This window comes from Mastomys coucha, unplaced genomic scaffold, assembly GCF_008632895.1.
Source record: "Mastomys coucha isolate ucsf_1 unplaced genomic scaffold, UCSF_Mcou_1 pScaffold21, whole genome shotgun sequence".
NCBI classification, from domain to species: domain Eukaryota; kingdom Metazoa; phylum Chordata; class Mammalia; order Rodentia; family Muridae; genus Mastomys; species Mastomys coucha.
In genome coordinates, this window is record NW_022196904.1 from 177,824,795 (window position 1) to 177,851,447 (window position 26,653).

The following is a 26,653-nucleotide window of genomic DNA, read 5'->3' on the forward strand; positions in this document are numbered from 1 at the left end:
TGTGTGTGAGTGTGTGTATGTGTGTGTGAGTGTGTATATGTGTGTCTGTGTGTGAGTGTGTATATGTATGTCTGTGTGTGAGTGTGTGTATGTGTGTGTGTGTGAGTATGTGTGAGTGTCTGTGTGTCTGTGTGTGTGTCTATGTGTGTATATGTGTGTGTGTCAGCCTCTTTCATCGAGTGTATGTTGTAACTCAGTGATGCCTGTGTGTATGTGTGAGTGTGTGTGTGTGTGTGTGAGCCTCTTTCATCAAGTGGATGTTGTAACTCAGTGATGCCTGTGTGTGTGTCTGTGTGTCTGTGTGTGTGTGTATGTGTGTGTGTGTGTGAGTGTGTGAGTGTGTGTGTGTCAGCCTCTTTCATCCAGTGGATGTTGTAACTCAGTGATGCCTCTGTGTGTGTGTGTGTGTGTGTGTGTGTGTGTGTGTGAGAGAGAGAGAGAGAGAGAGAGAGAGAGAGAGAGAGAGAGAGAGAGAGAGAGAGAGAGAAAGTCTCTTTCATCAAGTGGATGTTGTAACTCAGTGATACCTGTGTCCTTCGGGCACTGATAGGAATATTGCCAGCACATACTCAGTTTGCTTGCTCCCCCCCCTCGTTCTCTCTCTCTCTGTGTGCGTGTGTGTTTGTCTGTCTTTCAGGGTCTCACTGTGCAGCCTTGGCTGGCCTAGAACTCACAGAGATCTATCTGCTTCTGCTTCAGAGGGAGCTCTGGGATCACAGGCTTGCAACCTCTACTTCCAGTTATTAGTTAATTCTTTTGTTTTGTTTTGTTTTTTCGGGACAGGGTTTCTCTGTGTAGCTCTGGCTGTCCTGGAACTCACTCTGTAGACCAGGCTGCCCTTGAACTCAGAAATCCACCTGCCTCTGCTTCCCAAGTGTGGGATTAAAGGTGTGCGTCACCACTGCCTGGCAGTTAATTTTAAATTATATATATTTTTATTCTCTGAGAATTTCATACTAAAGAAATACAGTATCAATTCCCATTTTTCCTGTGCTTTATTTTGTATTCACCAGCTGATGGTTGTTAGAGCTGCGTTGAGCAGCGCTGTAGTAAACATTGATATGTAAGTGCTTATGTAAATTCTCAAAGCTCCCAGCATATAATCTGAGTTGCTGGGTCGTGTGGTTGAGGTAACTGTTTCACTCTTGGGAGCTGGGCAGAGCGAGCGCCAGTGAAGCAGAGCGCCTGTGAAGCAGCTGCATTCCCTCAAGCTCCAGCAGCTGTCAGGAGAGCTCTGGTGTCTCTCTACGGCCCAGACTTACTAACGTGGGGGTTCTTCTGTTTTGTTTGCTTTACCATGGCAGAGAGGGTAAGACGGTTGTGATTTCATTTCCCAGGGCCTAGTGGTGTTCACTTTGCTGCTTGTTTTGGTTCACTGTTTGGGGTACTGGAGCTAGGTCTTTATATTTTTATTTTCCCAGTGCCGAGAATCAAACCTAGGACCTCATACACGCTGGGCAAGCGCTCTGCCATAGTCTTTTGTGTGTTCTTAGTTTGAGTCTTTTGGAGGAAAATTTCCAGTCTTTTGCCATCTTAAGGTCCTTTATCTGACAGAGGGACAGTGGGTTTTTTTGTTTTGTTTGTTTGTTTTGTTTGTTTGTTTGTTTTTGTTTTGTTTTGTTTTGTTTTGGTTTTGATGACAGGGTGTCACAGTGTAGCCCTGGCTGTCCTGGAATTTATTCTGTAGAGCAGGCTTCCCTTGAACTCACAGCTATCCACCTGCCTCCATCTCCTTAGTTCTGGAATTAAAGATGAGTATCGCCACCCCAAAAGGCAACTCTTTTTTTAGAAAGATGAGAACTTTGTACTCTGTGTAGCCACTGTCCCCTCTCAGCCTGCGAATGGACAGTCATTCATTCATGTTGTCCGAGAGGATCTTGGATGTGAGATTTTAAGAGCTAAGAGTAACAATTGTATGACAAAATTGAGCCTGTTGTAAGAATTTTTCAGTTCTCATGAAGTAATGACTTAGAACTTCTGAATCCTATAACTTCAGTTTGTTGGTTTTTTGTTTTGTTTCGTTTTGAGACAGGGTCTCACTATGTAGCCTAGGACTCTAGAGACCTAAGTTGGCACTTCAGGTACTGACTGGGATTAAAGGTGTGCACCTCTAAGCCCAGCAGTGGCTCGGTCTCACCTCTGCAGGTCTAGGAGGATTTTAACCCTAGAGAGCTTTCCTGTCCCACAAACACCTTGCTTGGTTATTTCCTCGGCCGCAGACACCGTTCCTCACCCTTTGCTTACTGTATGGTGTGAACAGTTAACTCTGGCCTTCCCCTTCCTGCTGGTGTAGAAAGGATTTCCTGTAGAACCATACCCTTATCTAAGATTCACCACTGTTCAGAGAGATGTGGGCAGCGGCGAAGACCCCTGCCAGCAGCTTTTCCCCTCCTCGGGTTGTACCTCTTGGTCCCTTGCTTGCTGAACTGTTCCTGCCTTCACAGTACCATGTTGGACATTTCCAAGTATGTGGGCCACATGGGCTGTGCTGCTGAAAGACAGATGGGACAGAAAGACAGCAGAAATGATCATGCTGTGAGCACATGTTCAGAAAGGGGTGGGGGTCTCTCTCTCTTTCTCTCTCTCTCTCTCTCTCTCTCTCTAGATTTATTTATAATTTGTTCTTTTGAGACAGGGTTTCTCGGTGTAGCCCTGGCTGTCCTGGAACTCACTTTGTAGACCAGGCTGGCCTCGAACTCAGAAATCTGCCTGCCTCTGCCTCCCAAGTGCTGAGATTAAAGGCGTGCGCCACCACTGCCCGGCGATTTATTTATTTTTACTTTATGTGTATGAGTACTTGCCTGTATCTGTGTTTGTATACCAAGTGTGTGCCTTGTACTTGCAGAGACTTAGAGAAGAAGTCAAATACCCACACGGTTGTGAGCTACCGTGTGTGGTTGCTAGAAATCAGAACCAGGTCTCCTGGAAGGGCAGTCAGTGCTCTTAGCCTGTAAGCCATCTCCAGCCCCATTGTTTTTGGTGGTGTGTGTACTGTGTGTGAATGTGCAGGCACACACATGCATGTGGGGGCCAGAGGACAGTTTTCAGCAGTCAGTTCCTTCCTTCAAGCGTGGATTCCAGGGATTCAATGCTCAGGCTGTCAGGCTCGTGTGGTGAGTGCTGTAACCTGCTGACCAGTCTCATTGGGCCACAGTTCTTGATTTTGGCTGGACTCAAAAGTAGATGCTCTTGCCAGGCAGTGGTGGCGCATGCCTTTAATCCCAGCACTTGGCAGGCAGAGGCAGGTGGATCTCTGAGTTTGAGGCCAGCCTGGTCTACAGGGTAAGTTCCAGGACAGCCAGGGCTACACAAAGAAACCCTGTCTCGAAAAAAACAACCTCCCACCCCCAAAAATAAAAAGTAGATGATCTCAAAGTGAGGCTAGCCTGCACCTCTTGGAGTTCAGTTTCTGGCGTCTTTCTTTCCCTCATTCTCTTAGCTGCACATTGAGCGTATTCTGTCTCCTCACCCTTAGTTTTCTTAGTACATTCATTCTTCAGAGAAGCGTGGTGGTATTAGCATCGTACGACACAGGAGTCACAAGATGCTTGTCTTAATTAGGGTTTTCTTGCTGTGAACAGACACCATGACCAAAGCAAGTCTTATAAAAGACAGTTAACTGGGGCTGGCTTACAGGTTCAGAGGCTCAGCCCATTGTCATCAAGGCAGGAGCATGGCAGGCAGGGTGTAGGAGGAGCTGAGAGTTCGACATCTTCATCTGAAGGCTGCCAGCAGAATACTGATTTCCAGGTAGCTAAGGTGAGTGTCTTAAAGCCCACACCCACAGAGGCATGCCTAGTCTTAACGAGGCCACACCTTCTAATAGTGCTACTCCCTGGGCTGAGCATATACAAACCATCACAATGCAGGATCCTAGACTTTGGTCTTGGGCCTCTTACCTTCTTTGCTTAAGGGCTTTCTGACAATATATTGGCAGGTATCATCACTTTTAGAAAGGATAAAGTTTATAGAGTCTACTAGCTCTTTTGGGCCTCAGATGATAGGGCGTGGCCATGTCAGTTCAGGAGTATCCAGCTGCCCCTAATCAAGTTGAGAACACTCAGATCCACTTTCACAATGCATCTCTAGATTCCGCCTTGTGTCTGCATTTCCCTGTGATCTATAACAGGAATGTTCCTTACTCAACCACAAGTGCACTGGGCTGGATCAAGAAATCCGGGTTCATGGAAAAGGCATATTTGGACCACACCACCCTTCCGTACTTCACCCAGAGCATCAGTAGCAGCTTGTATGCAGGCACGTCTCATTGAAAGCACGAAGTTCAGGGCTGGAGAGGAGTCTGAGTGGTCAAGAGCCCTTGCTGCTCCTGCAGTGGACCTGGGTTCATTTCCTAGCACCATATGGTTGCTCATCACCATCCATAACTTCAGTTCCAGGGGATCGGGTGTCCTCCAATCACCTTCCTGGGCCCTAGGCACAAATATTGCACACATATATACATGTAGACAAACATTCATACACACCTAATAAATAAATTAGTTACTTTTTAGATATGAAGATGAAGTTCACTTAGTCTCTGACAGCCAGCATCTGGGACGGAAATGTCAGCTTCATTCTGATGCAGACTCACGCTGCTTCTTAACTTTGGGTTACTCATCAATCACAGCAATGGCTGGCCTAGAAGCCGCTAGACATGAGCAGGGCTAGAGAGGTCAGCTGGTCCAGGTTCACGGGTCTGTGTGTTGCAATGTCTACTATCATGAAATGCCTGTCAGAGCTTGACGTAGTCTAAAAGACAAGAGACCTCTGTCCCTTCGAGCAGCTCTCCCTGACATTTTCAGACCTCTGTCGTGCCCTCTGGCAAGTGGAGACAGTAATATTCTGAAATGGACATGAAAATGGCTTGTAAGTTTTGACTTGTGTCTCCTTTGAGTTGATCTTCTACATTTTCTTGGCTTAAGTTCTTGGTCGAGCCCCTACGATCTCTGGGTGTGTCTCCTGGGGACACTGTTTTGAGCACAATGACCTTAGAAGAGTTTTGTTTCTTAAGATCCTGACAAAGAAGAGCCTGGCGGTGGTGGCACACGCCTTTAGTCCCAGCACTTGGGAGGCAGAGGCAGGCGGATTTCTGAGTTTGAGGCCAGCCTGGTCTACAGAGTGAGTTCCAGGACAGCCAGGGCTACACAGAGAAACCCTGTCTCAAAAAAAAAAAAAAAAAAAAAAAAAGATTCTGGTACTGAAGAGCCGTGTGTGAAGGCAAAGAAGCTGGCAGCTGCTCACCCATTTCGGGGAGGATAGTCACTCTTTGGACTGGAATGTGTTTCTCAAAGATTCAGGAGGCTGGAGAGATGCTCAGTGGTTCCTCAGAGTACTGGCTGCTCTAGCGGAGGACTCAGGTATGAGTGCCAGCACTCCCATGGTGGCTCACAGCTGTAGCTCCAGCTCCAGGGCATTTGATGCCCTCTTCTGTACTCAGTGGGTGCATACGTACATGTAGACAAAATAGACACATTTTAAAAAAAAAAGACACTTTGAGCTCTGGGAGGAACCCTGGCCCCGCCCTTCTACTAACTTGGACCCTGGATGAAGGTATTTTGAAGCGTATTGGAAGCACAGGGTTGAGGAGTGGAAGCAGCATCCCATGCTTGCTTGTGTCGCGCTCACCTCGGCGCTCTCCTCGGAGCTCCGCCATCCTCGGTCCTTACCTGCTTGGTTTAGGGGCTGACCTGTGAGTTCTCACAGTCCTTACGACCTGGACTGACCTGAATGTTCTCACAGTCCTTACAACCTGCAGGCTGGCTGCCTGCATGCTCTCTGCTGGCATTTTTGACCATGTAACCTTAGATCTAGAATAGTTTTGGTTTCCTTCTTCCTTTGGAAGGAGGGCCGTAAATCGAGGAATGGATGATTAGTGTAAGGTCCAGGAAGGGAGGCGACAGTGCCAGTAAGCTGTGCTTCCAGTTTGACTCTGTTTAATCTCACCATCCTTCACGCTGCCCTCAGGCATTGCTGATCGCTACTAACCAGAACTAGGAGACAGGCTGGCTGAGTAGCTTCTTGTTTCCCATAATCAGAAACACCATGTAAATAAGTTAGCTCGTACCCAGGTCCTTCCTGGAGAAAGGGAATTTTGCCCCCGAGATGGTTTAAATACTTGTAATCCCTCAGCTGAGAATTAAAGATGAACAGATAGTGGGACCGGATGGTGGCACTAGTCTGTAGTCCTAGCTAGCACTTGGGAGGTGGCTGGAGATAAAGGTCATTGCTAAGTAGCAAGTTTGAGGCCAACCTGGGCTACAGGAGACTATCTCAAATAACAACAAAAGGGACACACAAGGAGGGTTTTCTAACCCCTTCATCAAACTTCTCAAACCCGGGGTTGGATTCAGGTATTCTTCAGCTCTTGTACTGGTTTCTCGGGTTTTTGTGACCAGGAAAATGTTACTAGCATTCCTGGTTAGCCATTCCTTTCTTCCTCCATTTTTTTACCTGTGTGTGCTGTGTGTGCTCTGTGTGTATGTGTTGTGTTTATGTGTGTGTGGTGTGTATATGTGTGTGTGTAGTGTGTATATGTGTGTGGGGGGTGGTGTGTGGTATGTGTGTGAGGTGTGTGTGTGGTGTGTGTGTATGGTGTATGGTGTGTATGAGGTGTGTGTGTATGTGTGGTGTGTGTGTGTGGTGTGTATATTTATGTGTATGGTGTGTATATGTGTATGTGTGTGTGAGGTGTGTGGTGTGTGTGTGTGCGTGGTGTGTGTGTGTGGTGTGTATGTGTGTTGTATGTGTGTTGTGTATATGTATGTGTGGGTGTTTATATGTGTGTGTGTGTGTGGTGTGTATGTGAGGTGTGTGTGTGTGGTGTGTGTGTGAGGTGTGTGTGTGTGTGTGTATGTGTGTGTGTGCATGTGCACGTGTACATGTGCACGAGACAGCAGGTTGAGCGTGGGTGTCTCCCTCAGTTGCTAAGAAGACTCACCAAGCCTAGGCCCCTGAGACTTGTGAAGCTAGGTTATAGGAGACCTCATCAAGCTGCTCAGACCTTAGAAGAGGAGCTAGGCTGGGCAGGAGGAGTCACAGGAGGGGCTGGAGCACCACTAGGGTGCTTTCTGCAGATGTGAGGACTCATCATCCCAGGCCGCTTAGGTTGAGGTGCCGTGAGCCCTCGCCTTGGGTCAGCCACCAATGCAGTTGCTTTCCCACCAAAGAAGGGGCCACATTATCTTTATCTTGCCCAAAGTTTACATAAAATGAAAGAAGTCTGCTTTGGTGGAGCCCAGGAAGCCCCAGTCATCCCGAGGGAGTTCTACTTCCTGTGGCTTCTGGGTGTGACTCATACAGGTGATGTGACCTGATCTCTCTTGTTTCTTTCTGTTCTGTCACATCGTCCTATTACAGTTTCCTCCAGCGCCATGGTTGGAGCTAGGGCCTCACACCTCTCATGCACTAGGCAAACAATCCCAGAGAGACATCCTGGCCCTTTCATTTCTGCATGGGTTAGGATATGTGAAAAGTGTCCGCAGACAGCTTGCTAATTCTGTGTGATTCTTGGCTATGCGCGTCTTTGGTTAGACTTGACGTATTTATAAGGTCAGAAAAACACCCACATTTTGGCACAAAAGTAGATCTTCTGGCCCACTTGAAGCTCAAGTCGCAGCTCCTGGAAGTGTCTGTTCATCGTCAGTGACGTCCAGAGGCACCAGGAGCTTCGGGAAGCTCTAGACCCAAGCAAGCACTCTCTTATTGGGTTGCAGAAGGGGGAACTGTTGTCAGTGAGTTTTAGCTTGTGCAACTCTGATGTTCCCTCTCTCTTTAAAACATAGCGGTGAAAGCAGAGTTCGTGGCCCACGCCTACCCCAGCATGAGGGCAAGGCTGAGGCAGTAGGACCACTGAAGGGCATCCTGAGCTACATAGTGAATTCCAGGTCAGCTTGCACCACAAAGTCAGACTGTATCCTAACCAGAATCAACGGACAACCCACCGAGGCTCAAGTGTCTTCCTGTCTCCTCCAACCTGTCCACTTAGAACAAAGCCAACTCCAAGACCATACTCAAGTGATGGGTAATCAACACAGTGAAATCCGGGCCGTGGGTACTGAGTGGGACAAGATCTGTGGATCTCCTGTCACGGTTCCTGCACAAGAAAATGTTTCACTGGAAGGGACTCCTGACGCACGCACGCATGCACGCACGCACGCACGCAGGCATGGACAGCCTTCAACCTGCTGCCACTAGCTGATCTCTACTTCTCTTTCTGCTGGCTTTGTTTCTATTTCGGTTTTTGTTTGAGACAGCCTTGGCTGGCCTAGACCTTGCTGCATATGCCAGGTTGACCTCCAATTTGTGGTAATCCTCCTGCCTCTGCCTCCAGAGTACTGGACTTACAAACACATACCTCCATGCTTTGATTCTTGTCTTCTTTTCTTTCTACCTTGCATGTTCTATGTGTCCATCATGTTGGGCTCTGCACAGTGTGCTCATTGCCCCCATCCCCCCCCAACTCCCAGCTCCTCTTCCATTCTTGCAGCTGCCTCTTGTGCTGTTCTGTCCCTCAGGTCTTAGGCTGACGGCTCTACCCAGCCTTTTTATTTATTATGCAGTGCCTATGTTTGTTTCAGTGTGTGCTTGTCTTTGTCCAAAACTGGGTAACGAAACGTTCTGCTTGCTTTGGCAGCACATGCACTAAAAACATCAGTTCCCCCAGAACCAAACTGAGTTTGTCACCACAGTTCCTTCTGCTGGCTGGAGGCACCTGCGAGTATGAGATTCCCAAATGAGGCTGGGAGACAATTTTAATTTATATCAAAATACTATTTCTGTGTGCCAAAACCATTTCAGAGCCACGCAGGCCTGAGTGAAGGGCTCGCTCCAGCTCCTGTGAGGCAGGGCATCCTAAATGAGTTACCTCATTTCCTAACACTTAGGTTTTCCCATCTGGGACATTGGAACTCTCACTCTCTGCAGAAGCTTCCTTTTTTGAGTATCTGAATGTTCTTCGATGTGAGGCCAGTGGTTACCTATTGCGGCTAAGGGCTGTTTCCCCAGCCACCTTCCATGAAAGTCCCGGAAGAGGAGAGGAGCTCTCAGAACGCTTTGAGGAAGGAACAAGCTGAGTGACTCACAGAACTCCGTGTGTGTGAGGTGTACGTTTCTTGCCTCAGCAGGTACGCTGCACGTCTGCCCTTGTCCTGCTCCCAGACACAGATAAGCCAGGATTCTTGGTTTCTGGCAGCTGAGCAATCTTATGCATGGCTGCTTGGCAGCAGTCTGTGAATGTTTGTCTGGGTGGAATCTGACCATGGCATCTCCCGCGATAATCACTTCAGGATCATTTTGTTGGTGCATAACTTTGTGCTTATTGAAAAATGCCCCCACCCCCCAGCTTTTGTGGTACTCTTTTTCTTCTTCAAGCGAATCAGTGGGTCTATGCCCAACGCCAAGAAAGACCAAATTTTGGTCTGTGCTGCCGAAGCTCCTGGAAAGGAGGCTCTCTGGGGCCTGCAGGAACACCTGCTACCCTGAGGCCTGGCAGTTGTCCTCTTCTGACAACTTTGTTCTCTCTTCACACTCTTCTATCTAACCTCAGAGGGTCCCATAACCTCTGTTCCATAATGTAGCCAAGAACCTAGGCCCAGGAATGGTTCCAGCTTGGTCCCTGTATGGGCAGTGTTATACATTGAGAACAAATGAGAACCTTAGGCTTTGCTGGTCATTTGCCTCGTAGAACTCAGTTCACAAACTCTGTGCCAAGGCCGTGAGTACTGCCCACACGGCTGTGAGCCCTGCGTGAGCCTTCTGGGGTATTCCACGCCAGCACCAGGCTGCCTGAGTGCTCTGTGTGCTTGGCAGTCACCTGATCCTCATAGCTGCTTCGTGGGTTCATTTTTCTCCCTCTTGGTAGCTCTGGTCTTCTGGTATCTTGACTCTTGGGTCATAAAAAAAAAAAAAAAACGCCTTGAAGCCAGAGCCTTCTTTTGAAATCTTACTCTCCCACGCCAGCTGAGTGCTGTATGTCTCAGCTCCTGCCACTAAATAGGGAGATAGTCACATCACATCCTGGGTTGTGGGGTTGAGGTGTTGGTGAGCTAAGTGCCTGAGTCTGGCTCAGGTTAGGATAGAACAGATAATCAGCTCTCCGTTCCTCATCCAGAAGTGTAAATACAGATACATGGATTGCCTGGAAACATGCTGTCAAAAGACTTAGACCACATCAAAGAGTAAAGGCTTTGAATATGTACGCTGTTGCAGTATGTCTCAGAGTAGAAAGTTAACCAGAACCCGGGGTAACAGTTTTGGACAGTGCTATCTTGGAGGGTTCTGTGGGGAGGGGAGGATTGAGCCTGTAGAAGGATACCTAACAGCACCCCACCCCAGGGCAGCAAGCAGTGCTGGCTTAGAGCACTGTTCCAGCTGATGATCCTGCCTGACTCTAGTGTGCCCTGGCTCCCTTCTCTAAGTCGGCAGACTCAGCGTCAGTCTAAGTCAGCACCACAGGGAGAGGATGGGAATGACTTGAGGGAGGACTTTATTTCTGGCTCACTTTCCACTGTGAGTCTGGATCACTTGAGGAGAGAATCTCCCAGCCCCACGCCCAGGCGCTTCTTAAACCCCAAAGGACTGGGTTGTGGTGGTGATATTTCGAGGGCACAGCAGAAAGTGAGCTCACCTTCCTGAGAGTGCCTGAATTAGCTAACTCCCCCCTCTTTTCTGTCCTCACCCCCGATCTCGGTGTTGGGGGAAGGTTAGTCACCAGCGGGCTGAGGCAAGAGTAGGTTAGTGTGAAAACTTGTCAGCACTTTCCCCAGAGCGTTTGGTACTGTTCTGGTGGGGTGGTGATGCTTGGTGATGCTTCTGGGTGAGCCGCGACCTAGTGCTCAGACATGTATAATCTTAGCTGCGCCCCGACAGCCGCTCGACTGGAGCCCTCGACTGGAGCCCGTCTGGAGCAGTATCCACGGAAGGTTGATTCGTGGGGGAGAAATCAGTCTGTCATACAGACCCCGACCCTTTTGCTCCTCCCCAAATCGCCATTGATGAATATTGTTTAGAAAATGCAGGGGTTGGGCGTGTGGCTCAGTTGGTAGAGAGCTTGCCTGGCATTCATGACCTTGGGTTCTATCCCCACCACCACAGGCGTGGCCCACCCTTCTGAGCCTAGGGCCTGGACGGTGGAGCATCAGAGGTCAGGGAAGCAGGAGCATCAGAGGTCAGGGTTCTTCTTAGCTGTTTAGTGAGTGAGTTTGTGGCTAGCATGGGCTACATGGGACCCTCTCTCAAAGAGGGCTGTGGTAGAGTGCATGGAATGTAGCCAGCCAGGCCCTTTGCTCGAGCCTGCAATCCCACCATTTTGGGAAGTAGACGCAGGAAGATCAGGGCACCCTTGGCTAAGTAGTGAGTTCAAAGACAGTGTGGGTTATTTGATATCCTGCCTCAACCCCCACTCCCATCAAACAAAAAGAACTATGCAATAATTCTGTAACCCGTCAAAGCAAGCTGTGGGAGTTATTTAATGGTGGCGTCCCTGGCGCTGAGGACGGCACTCTGTGGGTGGTCAGTGGGTGTGAGGTAGATCCAGGGAGCACTTACACCCTGGCACTCTTTCCCCAGAACTGCAGGTGCCTGTCTGCCTTGTTAGGTCGGTACAGACTAGAGTTGTCCAGGAGAGAGACTGGAGACATATTTCCTACAGTTTGCTTGCCAAAGTTAAATTGTGTTTTACATGTTTTCTGGTTCCCAGTGGTTGCCAGGAAACTGAGGAAATGAGGGGAAGGGGTTGAAAGCCAGCTCACTGGTCTTTGATGTCCAGTCTCATCTGTCCTGCAGTTCAGCTCATTTGTGAAGGCAGGCAAATGACTGAGCGTATCTTGAAAATACATTATTCGCCCTAACGTGGCTCTCCGGGCTCTAGAGACCCACAGAGACCGCCACTCAGCACATCGGCCTCTTGTCTTCTCAGCAGTAAAGTTGGGGTCTGTCCTTACATGAGCCTCGTGTAATGGCTCAGCCTGCTCGGCAGCTTCATTTTCTTGTCAGGAAAGTCGATGTGACCTTGACCATCAGCTGTGACCTGGAGCTAGCACACTGTGTCTGGTTGGAGTCAAGCAGCACGTGTGGAAGCCCGCCGTGCTCGGTGCTGTACATTGCTGATTTCTCATCCTGCGTGGGTTCAAGGTGGTAGTTTACAGAAATCCTTTTTGGCTTACATGGGTCATGCCCAGCAGTGTCATTGTCATGGAGGCCTTTGGTAAGTGTCACTGAGGAAGAGAATTGCAGGACATTAGACAAAGATGAACCATGTGAACTCTTGAGTTGAGGGAATTGTAGTGGATTTGCAGTCAGTGCTGAGCTGGGGGTAGCCTAGCAGGAGAGCCCTTGTCTAGGATGGTGAGACCAATGAGTCCAGTCTCGGATCGTACACAAACACCCAATAGAGTTATTTCTGCAAATCCACACCCAAACGTGGAGCTTGTGCTAGCGGCTGTGTTTGGTGTAGGATTCAGGTCTGGGGAGCCCTTGCTCCCAAGGGTGCTCCTCAGGCCGATCAGGACACCGACCCCAGGGGGCTTTGCTTCTTTGGCAAAGCTTGCTGCTTGTCTCTGAGAACCAAACTTAGCAAAAAGAAGCAGGGCAAATGTAAGGGAGCAGAGCTTTTCTGAACCAAGAGTTGGTTTAAATATAGCAGATCTGCATTACTGGCAGCTTGGAGGGTGTGGTGGGACTTTCTGTACCCTCTGTAAGGAAAGATGCTGGCACCTGGGCGCACCCGTTTGTTTATGAAACCTAAACTCCTCTGTGCAGCAGGGAGCCCAAGGCAGCAGCCAGGGTGACCACCTAAGCTGGGAGAGATGCCTCTCCAGGCCCCTCTGCATTAGCCCAGCTGCCCCTGACTGTCCCCCCCGCCCCCCCCCGCCCTGAGAGGGTGGGAGCAGCCGGCTATTGTTTATTGAGCATTGCCATCGATTGGGGTGGTGTGAGAAAAGTTTCTTGGAAAGTTGACCGGCTTGAATTGCTTTCCTGAGGTGAAACAATACCTTGGGAACTAGTCCTTATGCAGAGAAGCGCAGCTCTCTTGAGTTTCCCAGACTCGATTGTCTGTCGGCCAGGAGCCTGGTCAGAGCCGGGGGAGCTAGCAAGCCCCACTCTAGGTTGGTGCTGGCATCGTGGCTTTCCTGCACATCCCCAGTACTCCTCAGCAGCTGTCTGAAGTTTTTTTCTGCTGTGCCTGAACTGATGTCATTTCCCCCTTGGCAGACAGCTTGGTCTGAGCTGCGTCTGAGATATGTCACGAGAAGGTGGGGGTGGGTCGGGGCCAGGCAGCGGGGAGTAGTGAGGAGAGCAGGCGGCCTGCTGGGTCCCAGGACTCTGTTTACTTTCTCTTCTCTGCTCTGGAAGGCCAGAGAACTGAGACCGCGGAGCTGAGCAGCCACCCACCACCGCCGGCCACGCTCACCCCAAGACCTTAACTTTTGAGAGCCCTTTGTTGCTAGTGGACAATGCTCCTGCAGGATGCCTTTCCTTTGGGGGCTTAGACAGGTAATTGATCATTGATCATTGGTCCGGCTGGGGAAGGGAGGACGGGTGGGACCTGCTGTTGTACCACTGTTTTGAGTAGAGGGCATGTTTTAGAGAGTATCTGGGTCTTGGTAGGTTAGCTCCAGACATTTCTAGCCTTCTTTGCTTACTGGTTGCTCCTAGGCTCCAGAGCCTCCATATTCTTAACCCCTGTGTCCCTGAGGTGACCCTAAGGCTCTCTGTCCATTTCTGACTTTCTATTAGCCACCGTAAAGCTGTGTGTGCGGTTTCATGGAGGAGACTGTTGAAGGCTGAGGCATAGTAGGGTTCTTGCTGACTCTCCCCACCCCCCCTTCTGCCTTCTCCATTTAGATTTGGTGAGGCAAGAGTGATCTCTTCCCAATACACTGGCTCTGAAGGGACTGGGGGAGGGGTGGGCAGTGGCTCGAAGCCTCCCAGCACAGGAAGGCCTGCAGTTTTCTTTCTTTTAACTTTGTGGCTCTGGGGCTGAGGTAACCTGGACACTTCAGGGGCTGGGGTTGGAACTGCTTGTTTTGGTCCTGCTTGATTGATTTCCAAGGCAAATGGACCCCTGTGGCAGAGGTTTGAAGCTTTGTTGGCCACTGTTGTGGGGGTGCAGGTGGGAGTGGGGTAGGGTTCGATTCCTGCTGGTAACCAGCGTGGAATGAGAAAGCAGTAGCAAGGGACCGGCTGCTGTCCCTGAGCGTGGACACTGAGCCAAGTATTTGTTCCAGGGCTTCTGAGTGCCACCCCACCCCCCTCCTTGGTCTGAGAGGCATGTCTATATTGGAATGTGTAACTGTACCCAGCAGCAGGGCTTCAGGAGGCACACATCCTCTGCTGCCTGCCTCCAGGGGAGGCAGGGCTGTGGTGAGTTCAGACCCTTAGCAGAAGGGAGAGCCCTGAGGGCCAGCTGGTTACTCCCTGAGCAGAGTGCAAGATGGGTCAGCTGGTTACTCCCTGAGCAGAGTGCAAGGTGAGCGGATCTCCCAGGGCTCGCACCCTGGAGTTCTTTAAAAGTGGGTTGGGAAAAATGCCTGGAGCAGTCTGCCAAGCTTCAGAGTGGCCCTCTGATGCAGTTGATGACAGCCCCATGTGAGCACTCTGTGCCCTTCCCTAAGAAGAGCTGCCTTGGACCTGTGAGGATGGTTAAGATCTGGAGGGGATGCAGAGCCATGCTAGACATGAGTGGATGAAACATCCCCTTCAGCTGTGGAAAGAACAGGGCTGGGAAGACAGGAAATCTGTGTTCACTGAGACTCCTCCGGGGCCCCCACTGGCTGCAAACCCCATCCTTGGAATGCAAATACCAATATGGTCTTGAAGAGGATGTCAGAAAAGAATGTGTGTATAGCACCAACACCGTGGCCCGCTGGCAGTAAGCTCAGAACTCTTTGTATGTGTTTCTGGTGCCTGGGTGGAGCTTAGCACCAGGCACAGGTCAGGCACAGGACTCACTGAGCTCCAGCTCCAGCTCTTAAACTATTATTTTTACTTCTAATTTGTATGCGTGTGTGTGTGTGTGTGTGTGTGTGTGTGTGTGTGTGTGTGTCTGTGTCTGTGTCTGTGTCTGTGTCTGTGTCTGTGTCTGTGTCTGTGTCTGTATGGGTGTGAGGATGTGAGGGCGGGTGCTCACACAGGCCAGATGCATTGGATCCTGGAGTTACCCACCGTGGTGCTGGGAATCAAATTCAGGTCCCACAAGAAGTGCGTAGTCCTGGCTGCTGAGCCGCCTGGCTAGTCCTACTCACGCACTATTGAAGGAAGGACACGTGACAGCAGTGGTACAGGAGCAAGAAGCGGCAAGCCCCTTTGCAGGAGCCAAATTAGTTCAGTGTCTGCGTACCCCGTCGTTCAGCGCCCATCATTGTATACTGCCTTGGAGTTGAGAGGCTGTTTGTCCCAAGACAACCTCATCTCACATGCTGGAGGGACCAGAAGGTGAAGGCCTGTGTCCCAGAACCCCGACCCAGCTGAGAGAATGAGGTGGTAGGGAGCCCTCAGTCTTGAGACCCTCAGAGCATCCTAAAGGACCAGCGCCGGGTTTCAAGGCTGGTTCCCGAACAGTTTCCTGGCACGAGACCCGAGGGCTTCTGGGTGACCCTTAGCACCCTCAGCTTCTGCAGTTCATCCCCGCCTGCTGAAGTACTTGCAGCTTACACAGTTTTGTTATTTCTAGCGTTTCTGTGTGTGACAATCCTGTATTCGGAGTCACGTAAAACCAGCTGTCTAAGTAATGATCCTTGGTGATAACCTGCGGGCTCTGGGATTGAACTCAGGCTGTGAGGCTTGCAGGGCAAGCACTTCCTGTCTGCTGAGCTCTCACTGAGGGCAGCCTGGCGCAAGGATGCCAAGATACAAGTCCTTTCCTATACCTCATACCCAGCAAGGACCTTCTGCCTAACAACTCCGTTGTTCCCAAATGTCATGAAAGTAGCCCGGAGTCGGGTTTGTTCAGATGGAGTTTTTGTAGATTCTTGTGGAGCCCAGGAATAGTAGTTCTGTCAAGTTGTCATACATGTTCATGTTCCAGATAATTCCTGGCTATATTCTGAAACATTCTGGCCTCTAGGGTTTAGAGACAAGACAGTCTGTAGGGGTACGGAAGGACAGTGCTCAAGGATAAGGTAGTAGAGGTAGTGAAGCCAGCCAAGGCAGCCCGTGGAGGGTGGACATGGCAGGCTTTCCTGAGGTGTCCTCTCACCCGAGCCTGACAGATGAATAGTTTACCAGACACCTGAAATGGGGAAGGAGCAGTCCAGACAGATCAGGTGAGTGAGGCGTGTGGCTTTAGCCTGTTCCTGCAGATGAGAAGAGAAACTGCCTTTTCTCTGTGAATCTTGGGGATGAGTTTGTCTGCTACAAAACAAGAACTCCTAGGCATACCAAATATCTTATCTTTATAGAGTAAGAGGGACCCAGTAAGGCCCTTCGTCATGGGATGGATGGATGGACAGATGGATGGATGGATGGGTGGATGGATGGATGGATGGGTGGGTGAGTGTGTGGGTGGGTGGGTGGGTGGATGGATGAGAGCATGGCCTGACTTTAGTGTGTGTGAAGGGCAAATGAGCCTCAGAATGTTTGAATTCTTTCATATAGGGCAGTGATGACGGATCAGTAGGAAGAAGTTACAGTATTGACCAGAAAGCAGTCCATGCTGTGCGGAGCCAACGTGTAGAAATTTCCTGGTTGTGCTGCTGTGGCTCAGATTTTAAATAGAGTGCACAGTTAGGCAAACTGTCCTGTTGTGGTTTTCTGGCCAACAGAAAGTTTGGCATGAAGTCTGGGAAGGTAGAGGTTGTTTTCAGAGAACAATACAGCAGCAGCAGGGGCTGGGCCTGCAGAGAGGAGTGAATTCTAGTTCTGATTGTGTCAGGTGTTGGGTTGGTAATACTGGAAGATTCTTTTTTTTTTTTTCTTTTTTTGGTCTTTCGAGATAGGGTTTCTCTGTGTAGCCCTGGCTGTCCTGCAACTCACTCTGTAGACCAGGCTGGCTTCGAACTCAGAGATCCACCTGCCTCTGCCTGCCAAGTGCTGGGACTAAAGGTGTGCGCCACCACTGCTGGACATACTGGAAGATTCTTAGGATCAGCATTCTCTACCTGAGAAGGATTGTGCAAATGTAGCTCAAAGCATGTTCAGTGTGCCCCGGGAAGGCCGCCGCAGTCTCCACTAGAATCAGTATATGGGTAAGGGAGAGGTGCACTAAGATATAGCTCTTCCTTACATGCCATTAAAGGGGACAGTGGCCCACAAGTTCAGAGGCTGATAGTCCAATTGGTACACAGTTGTCCCAGTCAGTGGAATCCAGGCTACACCCTTGGAGACAATAATTTACATTAAAATTCTGTCTTCTTTGGGGGAAGCCTACTGTGCCTCAAATTGTCTACGTCATGGCAGCAGGCGTGGGGTGGAGGTGGAGGTGGTTTCTAACACCAGAAATACGTGGTCTCCAGTGGAACTGAAAATAAGGATTATGACCTTCTTGGAGTCTTTTGTCCATGTTGAAAGTGGTCATGACAAGAGGCATGAGGTGGCTGACTCCTGGTCTGAAAAGCTATTTGGAACCTTTTTTTAAAATTGAGACGGGGGCGGGGGGGGGGGCGGGGAGGACTTTATTGTAGTGACTTGAACCCTTAATCCTCCTGCCTTAGCCTCTTGGGGCCAGGGCTACATAGGCCTATCGTTGTCCACAGCCGCTGTGGACCCTTAAGTGGCTGGCATCTGGACGCCCTTTTTGGTATATAGACTAGACAGGCAGAGTGCTGGACCAGTCTCTCCTCAGCTCTGAAAGTAAGTGGCCAGGGAAGCGCCCACTGGTTAGAGCTTAAAGCAGCCGCTGCACACTTGCCTGCGCTTGGTCCCCAGCATCATAAACATAGAGCAAGATGAGAGTCACACAGCACTGAGAGAGCTATGGCGGCTCCCAGGCCAAGCTACAGCGTGAGAGCTCCGACTGGCGATAAGGAAGGGGTAACTCGTCAGCCTCTGGCTTTGGGATTGCTTTTGGGATTAGCCAACATTTACTTGGGGGATAGCATTTATTACTTCAGGACCACCACCACATGGGAGGGCTCTTATCTCCATATTGCCAAAAGGAGAATGGAATTCGAGAGGTCTGTGCTCCAGCATACAGGTGAGTATAATGGTCATGACTCATTCCCTAGGCACTCTGGCTTGGTGCTGTGTCCTAGTGTCTGCCCTATGACAGAGGACCAGACTCTGGCTCCTAGTCACCCTGCCCCTTTTGAGCTTAGCCTCTACTCCACCAGGATCAGGGCAAATTAGGCAAGATTCAGCTTGGAAGGGAACTGGCTGTGTGTAATGCAGCAGCCACTAAGATGACACTTGTTTATTTAGTCGGAGGCTGAGCCAGAGTCCTTATCTGGATTGATTGTAGAAATCTTGCGACAGGCAGGAGAACACCCCTGCTCTGCCCTGCTATGGGAGTCGAGGGAGGTCTGTTTTCCCAAGCCCGGCTAGGTTAGTGTTTGAAGCCCTGCGGTCTCTGTAGAAAGATGCTGCCTTTCTAGGGGGTGTGACTTGTTCTTTGTGACATCTCTGATGAGAAAGGCCTTAGAAAGGCCAGGACCTGGTGGCACAAGGACCCTATCTGTTGACTCTGACTTTTCTCTAGGACAAAGCCAAAGACAACAGTCGCTTCCTCCCGTGAGGGAGAGCCCTTGATTTTGACCCATCTCTTTTCCTTGAAGAGGTAAATTTTACTCCATGAAAACAGTAATTTGGTCATTTAAAAGAACCTAATTTGGAGGCTGGAGAGATGACTTAGTGGTTAAGAGCACTGGCTGCTCTTCCAGTAGGTCCTGAGTTCAATTCCCAGCAACCATATGGTGGCTCACAACCCTTCGTAATGAGATCTGATGCCCTCGTCTGGCCTGCAGGCATACATGCAAATAGAGCACGCATACATAAATAAATAAATCTTTAAACAAAACAAACCCCTAATTTAGTTATATTAAAAAGCGGTAAAAGTCCTTGTCTTTCTCATGTCTTCATCGGTCTTTGAATTCTCCATCACTAGTACATCTTGCTATTAGCTGCTGATCTGCAAGTTGTGAGTTGAAACCACCCTAAGTGGTAACCTGCCTTCATCTCTGTGTCCTCTGTGGCCACTGCTTCTTACCCTGGACCTCAAGGAAGGCTTCTGTTTCTGGAATGGTGATTCAGTCCTTTGAGGTGACTGCTGGACACATGATCTCAGAAGGCTAGGGAGAATTGGAAGGTGGAAATTAGCCTTGGCTATGTAGTGAGCTAGAGGCCAGCATAGGCAATATGATAAGACTCTGTCTCAAAAAAAAAAAAAAAGGAAAAGAAAAGAAATAATGCCATATCTTTGTATTTCTTTAATCAGTATTCTCTTCTGTGATATACATTTCTTTGTAGATTAATATGTATGTCAGTATGTTGAAATGTATTGTGTATTATATAGTAAAATATAGTAATGTGTAGTAAAATCTGTAGCCTTTGCCTTCTCTGTGTCTATTACAGGAAGTTTTGAACAGTGAAGCCTCAAATAGAAGTAGAGAATAAAAACATATTTAAGAATTAAAAAATAAATCCTGGTCAGTGACTTAGTTCTAGAGTGCATCCTGAGGCAGCTCCAGAAAAGGATGTTTGCCTGCAGATGGCTGGCGTGTGCCCCGGCTTCTCTTCCTGGAGGTAGCCTAGGGTTTACTGGAGCTGTGCTCTCTCTAAGGCTTGGGTGCCCCCTGGCTTTGGATGTATTGCTATTTGGCTCCGTTGCTCAACACACAGGATTTCAGGGGCTTCCACTGAACTGTGACGCAAGGTCTTAATTTTGGTTTCAGACAGTACCTAATTTAGTGCGTGGTTTTCAGTCAAGGGTTTGGACATCCTGGTTCCCCGCCGACCACAAACACTCATGACGTCTCACCCTGACTCTGCAGTATAATAGGAAGCCCTGGGGTAAGCCGGGGCGGGCTCCAGAAGACTCGGAATGAATCTGCAGCCATTCTCCTACCTCAGAGTGAGGTCCTGAATTTTGGAACCAGACTCAGTTTGTGCTGGGTTACTGTGAACCTGGGAAGCCGGGGGTTCATTTCCCATCCTTTGGGAAGTGAGATCTCTAGGCTTTAACCTTGAGGGGTTCTCTGCAGGCTGCTGCAGGGGGCACCAAGAGGCTAGGGTGAAGGGTGTCTTGTTCCGAGGGCATCTTGGCTCCATAGTCCCCTAGCCTAGGGCTTTCTGAAGGGATTTTGTTAGAGTAGATGCATGTGTGATACTGACCCCGGTCTCGCCCTTTGGAAGTCACAGAGCACCGAATCCATAAGCCAATTAGAATGAGATGTCACAGAATACGTGTGATTTTTGTCTAGAACAGTGCTTTAAAACTAGGGGCAGTTTCGTGCACACCCCCTCCCCCATGTCTAAACACGATTGGCTGATTCTGGGCTCATGGATGCCTAGATGCAAAGCCCTAGGCTAGAAACTCCTGACACCAGTCTGCTGTTCTGAGAGGGAGTCGTGGGCCTTAGAGAGGAGGGCTCACTGTGTAACTAAGGCTGGCTTTGAACTCAACTCTCCTGCCTCAGTTTCCCCAGAGCTGGGATGGTAGGTGTGTATCCCTATGCCTGGAATGGCTGATGTAAAAAAAAAGAAGGCAGATGCACCTTTTCCTTGTTTTCCTAAACCTCCTGCGTTTGCGACCTTCTCAAAGACTTGGGCCTTTATATCCAATTGCCTCCTTAGTCATCAAGGACTATGTCTAATCCAGGACAGACAAGTTATTTTCTGTGTGTGTGGAGGAAATAATCCCAAACCCTTCTAGACCTGAAATCTTACCTCTTACCCTGTGTGGTCTGGGTATCTGCCCCCCTAGCAGGGCTGGATTGCAATCTTATCCAGATAATTCGACACAGCTTACTTACACAGTCAGGTGGCAGTTACTTTAGTACTAGGCCATACTTCAAACCCCATGCCTACTACAGCATCCTAACACATCAAGCCTCCGCCCTTTCCTAAACCATCGAGTCTGTTTCAACCTCTAGATGTAGGTGTTGCATTTTAGAAAGTCCTTGATTCTTGGAGACAGCTTCTCCATGACCCAGAGCTTCTTTATCTGTTTATGGGGAGACCAGTTTTTTGTTTGTTTGTTTTAGATTTTTATTTATTTATTTTATGTATATGAGTAGCTGTACAGATAATTGTGAGCTTATTTTATGTATATGAGTAGCTGTACAGATAGTTGTGAGCCTTTATCTGGTTGTTGGGAATTGACTTTTAGGACCTCTGCTCGCTCCAGTCAGCCCCGCTTACTCCGGCCCAAAAATTTATTTATTATTATAAATAAGTACACTGTCTTCAGACACACCAGAAGAGGGCATCAGATCTCATTACAGATGGTTGTGAGCCACCATGTGGTTGCTGGGATTTGAACTCAGGACCTTTGGAAGAGCATTCAGTGCTCTTACCCACTGAGCCATCTCACCAGCCTGGGAGAGACTAGTTTTAATGTTACTCTTTATCCAAGGTAGGAGTAAAGTCGTCTTGAACAGTGTGGATGAAGGGAAAGCCACGTGAGGTGAGCCCTATGGCTCCTGAGGAATGAGATGTGGGCGTGTGCAGTTCACTGTTAGTGAAGCTGGTGAATCTTTCTTAAAGCAGGCCAGTGATATAGCCTTCATAGCTCAGGCCCCTCTGAAAGCTATACCTTTTCTTTCTGGTCAAAGAAATGGGTTTTTCCTCACACACGCAAACAGACATGTAAGGCAAGACACCAATGCACATAAAAAACAAAACAAAAAAAAACCCAAAAAAACAAGAAATAAAATTTTAAAAAGGAAGAGAGAAAAGCCCTTCAGTGCTTGGCACAGGCTGCATGGTTCTCTTCCCATTTCCTGAGGTGGTAGGGATGGCAGCAGAGAGGGGGCCCTGTCTGACGTGGTACACGCGAAGCATTGCTTTGAGCTTCACTGTAGAAAACTGAGGGGTGCTGCTGATACCCGGGCCTCCCCAGCCTGCGTAACCCTCAGTGACTGAGAAGCAGGAGGAGATAACCAGCTGCACACAGGGACCAGTCCTGCATGACTGAGTTGAACAAAGGAGACGGCTTGACCTCAGGCACATGGTCCACAGACAGGCCCATTGTCCACAGGCTCCAGGTCCACAGACAGGCCCGTGGTCCACAGGTGCAAGGTCCACAGACAGGCGCGAGGTCCACAGACAGGCGTGTGGTCCACAGGTCCACAGACAGGCATGAGGTCGACAGACAGGCGCATGGTCCACAGACAGGCATGTGGTCCACAGGCACGAAGTCCACAAACAGGCACGAGGTCCACAGACAGGCGCGTGGTCCACAGACAGGCATGTGGTCCACAGACAGGCATGTGGTCCACAGACAAGCGTGAGGTCCACAGACAGGTGGGAGGTCCACAGACAGGCATGTGGTCCACAAGCACGAAGTCCACAGACAGGCGCGAGGTCCACAGGTCCACAGACGACGCGTGGTGAGAATGGAGCCAGGTGTGTCTGTGTTCTTGGCTTTTCTAGAGTGACAGGAAATGTGTACTCTAGAAAGCAAGTATAGATTTTGGTTTTGGTTTTGGTTTTTTGAGACAGGGTTTCTCTGTATAGCCCTGGCTATCCTGGAACTCACTCTGTAGACCAGGCTGACCTCAAACTCAGAAATCCGCCTGCCTCTGCCTCTCAAGTGCTGGGATTAAAGGCGTGCGCCACCACTGCCAGGCACAAGTATAGTTTTAAGATTTGCTTTTGTTGCCAGGCAGTGTTAGCACACGCCTTTAATTCCAGCACTTGGGATGCAGAGGCAGGCGGATTTCTGAGTTTGAGGCCAGCCTGGTCTACAGAGTGAGTTCCAGGACAGCCAGGGCTACACAGAGAAACCCTGGCTTGAAAAACCAAAATAATAATAATAATAATAATAATAATAATAATAATAATAATAATATGCTTTTGTTTTTATTATTTGTAAGTCTGCGCATGTGCATACAGGTGCCTGCAGAGGCCACACGAAGGCACTGCGTTGGTTACTCTGGCGAGTATGGGCCACTTGATGAGGGGGCTGGGAACGGAACTGTGGTCCTCCTAGAAGAGCAGCCAGCACTCTTACCTGCTGCAGCATCTCTCTAACCCTTATATTTATTATGTTCTTATATGTTAGTGTTTTCCTCCCTTCCTTCCCACCCTTTCTTTTCTTCTCCTTTAAAGGAAAAATGGGGCTAGGGCCGTGGCTCAGTCAGTAAAGTCCCCTAGCATCCATGTAAAAAGCTGGATCCGAGGCTGGAGAGATAGCTTAGCATTGAAGAGCACTGGCTGCTCCTCCACGAACCTCGGTTCTGTTCCCAGCACCCACGTGGCAGCTCAAGTTCCAGGAGATCAGCCAACGTCCTCTGGCCTCTGTGGGCACCAGGCGCACGGTGCACATATATGCTTGTAGGCAAAACACTCCTATACATAAAATACAAGCCACTTACAAAGAAAAAGATAAAGTTTCGTACTTTCAGAAGCAGTAAGCAGCTGCCCTGCCTACCCCGGCCTGCGCCCTGCTCGTTTCAGCCCTCTGCTCTCTCTCTAAGGCAGTCCTTGTTAAAAGCGGAAGGAGAGGCTAGTGAGGTGGGATTACTGGGGCTGCCTTTTTTTTCTTCTACGGGTGTCCAGGGATGGAAGAATGATGGTATCTTATACTCAGACCCCAAAGGACTGTAGCGCCAGGGCCTTACCAAGTGGGCTTTAGGAAAACCTTGGGGGTGCGTTGCAGCTTTGGATTTTCACTCTGGGATTTTCCTATAGGGTCAGGTGGCTCTTGGGGAGGTTGTTGTCCGGGTTCCTAATAGCAACACAGGAAATGGATTTTAGTCTCCCTGCGTGCTGCTCCGCTTGATGGCTGTTTAATGAGGTCTACTCAGTTGTGAGGTGACTTCAGCAGCAGCAGTCCTGTCAGGTGGGGGCTGCCTGACGAGGGTGCCACTTGTTTTTAAAGTGTTATGTTTAGGATTTCTTGCATTTTTTATGGACTGGGACAGAGGGCAGATAATTGGATGTGTCCTGATTCTGAGTCGGCGCTTTTGTGAGTTGTGAGTTGGGCCATGTTTGGGATTCTAGAAAGAACATTCGCCCTCACCTGCTCTGGAAAGCACAGAATGTTGCTGTTATACATGTTGTACATCCAAGACTGCGAATCTCAAAATGTGTGACATGTATAAATCAGGGCGTGCTTTTCTTTTCTTTTTCTTTTTTTAGTTTGTTTTTTAATTTTGTGTGTATAAGTGCTCTGCCTACATATATGTTTTTGATCATCACATATGTGCCTAGTACCCACTCAGGTCAGAAGAGGGCATCCAGTCCCTGGCAGTGGATTCAGTAGACAGTTGTGAGCTGTCATGTATGTGCAGGGAATCGAACCCAGGTCATCTTCTGGAGCAGAAAATGCTATGAACAGCTGAGCCATCTTTCCAGCCCCTAGTTTTCATTTTTAAGTGTGTGTGTGTGTGTGTGTGTGTGTGTGTACAGTTTCATGTAGCCCAGGCTGGTCTCAAGTTTGCTGTATAGCTAAGGATGGCCTGGAGCTCCTCATCCTTCTGCCCTCCCCCCCAAAGTGTTAGGATTGTACTCTGGTGCCACTGTGCCAGCTCAGGGAATGTCTTTGCAAGGAGAATTTTCGGTCACTGACACCAGAGATTCTGGCTGCACCTTAATAACTACCTCAGGTAGTTCTGCTCGCCAGCACCCAGGAGAGGGCTAGCGTGAACCTGTCACCTCTGTGCTCTGGAGCATCGCTGGCTCCAGGCTTTGGCTTTACCCATTAGGGGACTTTGTGTCTAGAGAATGGATAGGAGAGGGGGCAGAGCCCTTCAGGGGTGAGCTACGCAGTCAGCTGTGAGACTGGGTCTGCTGAGGCAGGTCTGCTGCCCCTGTGCACACGTGTCTGAGACTTGGTTAGCGACTTAGCAGTAGTCTGCTCTTTTAGAAAGGATGAGATTCCCCCTTCGCTAGCAAAGCTTAAAGAGTAATGGCCAGGCACAATATACACCGTGGAGGATACAAATTGGTATATGATAGCCTCACTGTGGAAGAAAGGAGGATAAGATTAATGTGGGCATCAAGAGGCCAGGAGCCCTGCTTGGCTCCTCCTCCCACCTTGTTCAGACTGTCCCCTGAGCAGAAGCTCACTCTCCCTCAGCATTTCACTAGACTTAAAAATCAGTCATCCTAGGGATGGTGAGTGTCTGAGTCAGGGTTTCTATTCCTGCACAAGCATCATGACCAAGAAGCAAGTTGGGGAGGAAAGGGTTTATTCAGCTTACTTCCACATTGCTATTGATCACCAGAGGAAGTCAGGACTGGAACTCAAGCAGGTCGGGAAGCAGGAGCTGATGCAGAGGCCATGGAGAGATGTTCCTTACTGGCTTGCTTCCCCTGGCTTGCTCAGCCTGCTCTCTTATAGAACTCAAGACTACCAGCCCAGGGCTGGCACCACCCACAAGGAGCCCTACCTCCTCAATCACTAATTGAGAAAATGCCTCACAGCTGGATCTCATGGAGGCACTTCCCCAACTGAAGCTCCCTTCTCTGTGTTAACTCCAGCCTGTGTCAAGTTGGCACACAAAACCAGCCAGTACAGTGACATTGTCTTAACTTTCTGGCTGTTAAAAACACAGGTAGCTGGGCACAGCGGCTCACATCTTTAATCCCTGCAATTGGGAGGGAGAGGCAAGTGGATTCTGTGAGTTCAAGTCCAGCCTGTTCTACATAGTGATCCCAGAACTAGAGATAGAGAGAGACTGTCTCAATCCCCACCCCCATCTCCTTCCCTCCCCAAACCCACTAAGTAAATCCATATAGCTTTGGAGAACATTTTTAGAACCACCTATGGGTCTTTTTCTGAGGACTTAGAGAGCTGACCCTGAAGGTCCTGACTTTTCAGGATTTGGGGAGTCTGCTTGCCGCCACTCCTTGAGTCATAGCTGTCTTGTGAATCTCCCTGTCTTGTGACAGATGTGAATCAAGGAGATTCAGATGTGTCTTGCTTTGTTCTCCTTTGACTTCAGTCCCTAAATTAGGAAACCTCTGTACCAGTGGATGTGCAGTGCAAGAACTTGTCTATTTTTTGGAGGGCCATTCCTAGGTTCAAGAATTTAAGAAAATTATTTTATTGTTTACCTTGTAGTTGGAAAGTAATTGTGAGAGTTTCAAAATGATTGTTAAATCTATTAAAGTTCCCATAATCTAAGGAGAGCTGCAGAGGCCTCTGGCTGAGCCCTTGAGATCACCTGTACCGACCTCTACCAGCTTTCCCTCTGGTCCTTGAACACCAAGCATGTTGTCTTCTCTTGCTTTCCTGGGCCTGGAGCAGTGCCCAGCATCTTCTTGTCCTTCCTTCCAAGCTTAATTCCGACACTTGGATGTTCCCTGCGGGTGTTCCCTGTGTGTCCACCTTAACCTTGGTCCTCTTCTTTTCTGTTCTGTTGTCTTTGTAGATAAAGATAATTACTCTTTAAATTCTAATTTTATTTGATAATGAGGATGTATCTAAAATCTTCTTAGTTCTGTTTCATAAAGTATACTAGATGTATTCATTACCACCCCAGTTTCCATATTGTGAATGTTCTGGATTTCTTTCTTCAGATCCTTCTGAGTATTGCCGTTCTTCCACTCTTCC

At 49.1% G+C, this 26,653-nt stretch overlaps 1 protein-coding gene across 3 annotated transcripts in view; it reads left to right on the plus strand.

Moving 5' to 3' along the window:
• The window catches only part of Wbp1l (WW domain binding protein 1 like), a 60,780-nt gene that overhangs the window by 13,730 nt on the left and 20,397 nt on the right, over positions 1-26,653 (plus strand). Inside the window, exon 1 of one of the 3 annotated variants that reach the window (XM_031390583.1) lies at positions 13,211-13,491. The exons of the other annotated variants lie outside the window; for them this stretch is intronic. Within the exon in view, the coding sequence (XP_031246443.1) occupies positions 13,465-13,491 (27 nt within the window). The 5' untranslated portion in view covers positions 13,211-13,464. Of the gene's footprint in view, positions 1-13,210; positions 13,492-26,653 lie in introns of those variants that run through there. 3 annotated transcript variants of the gene reach the window in all.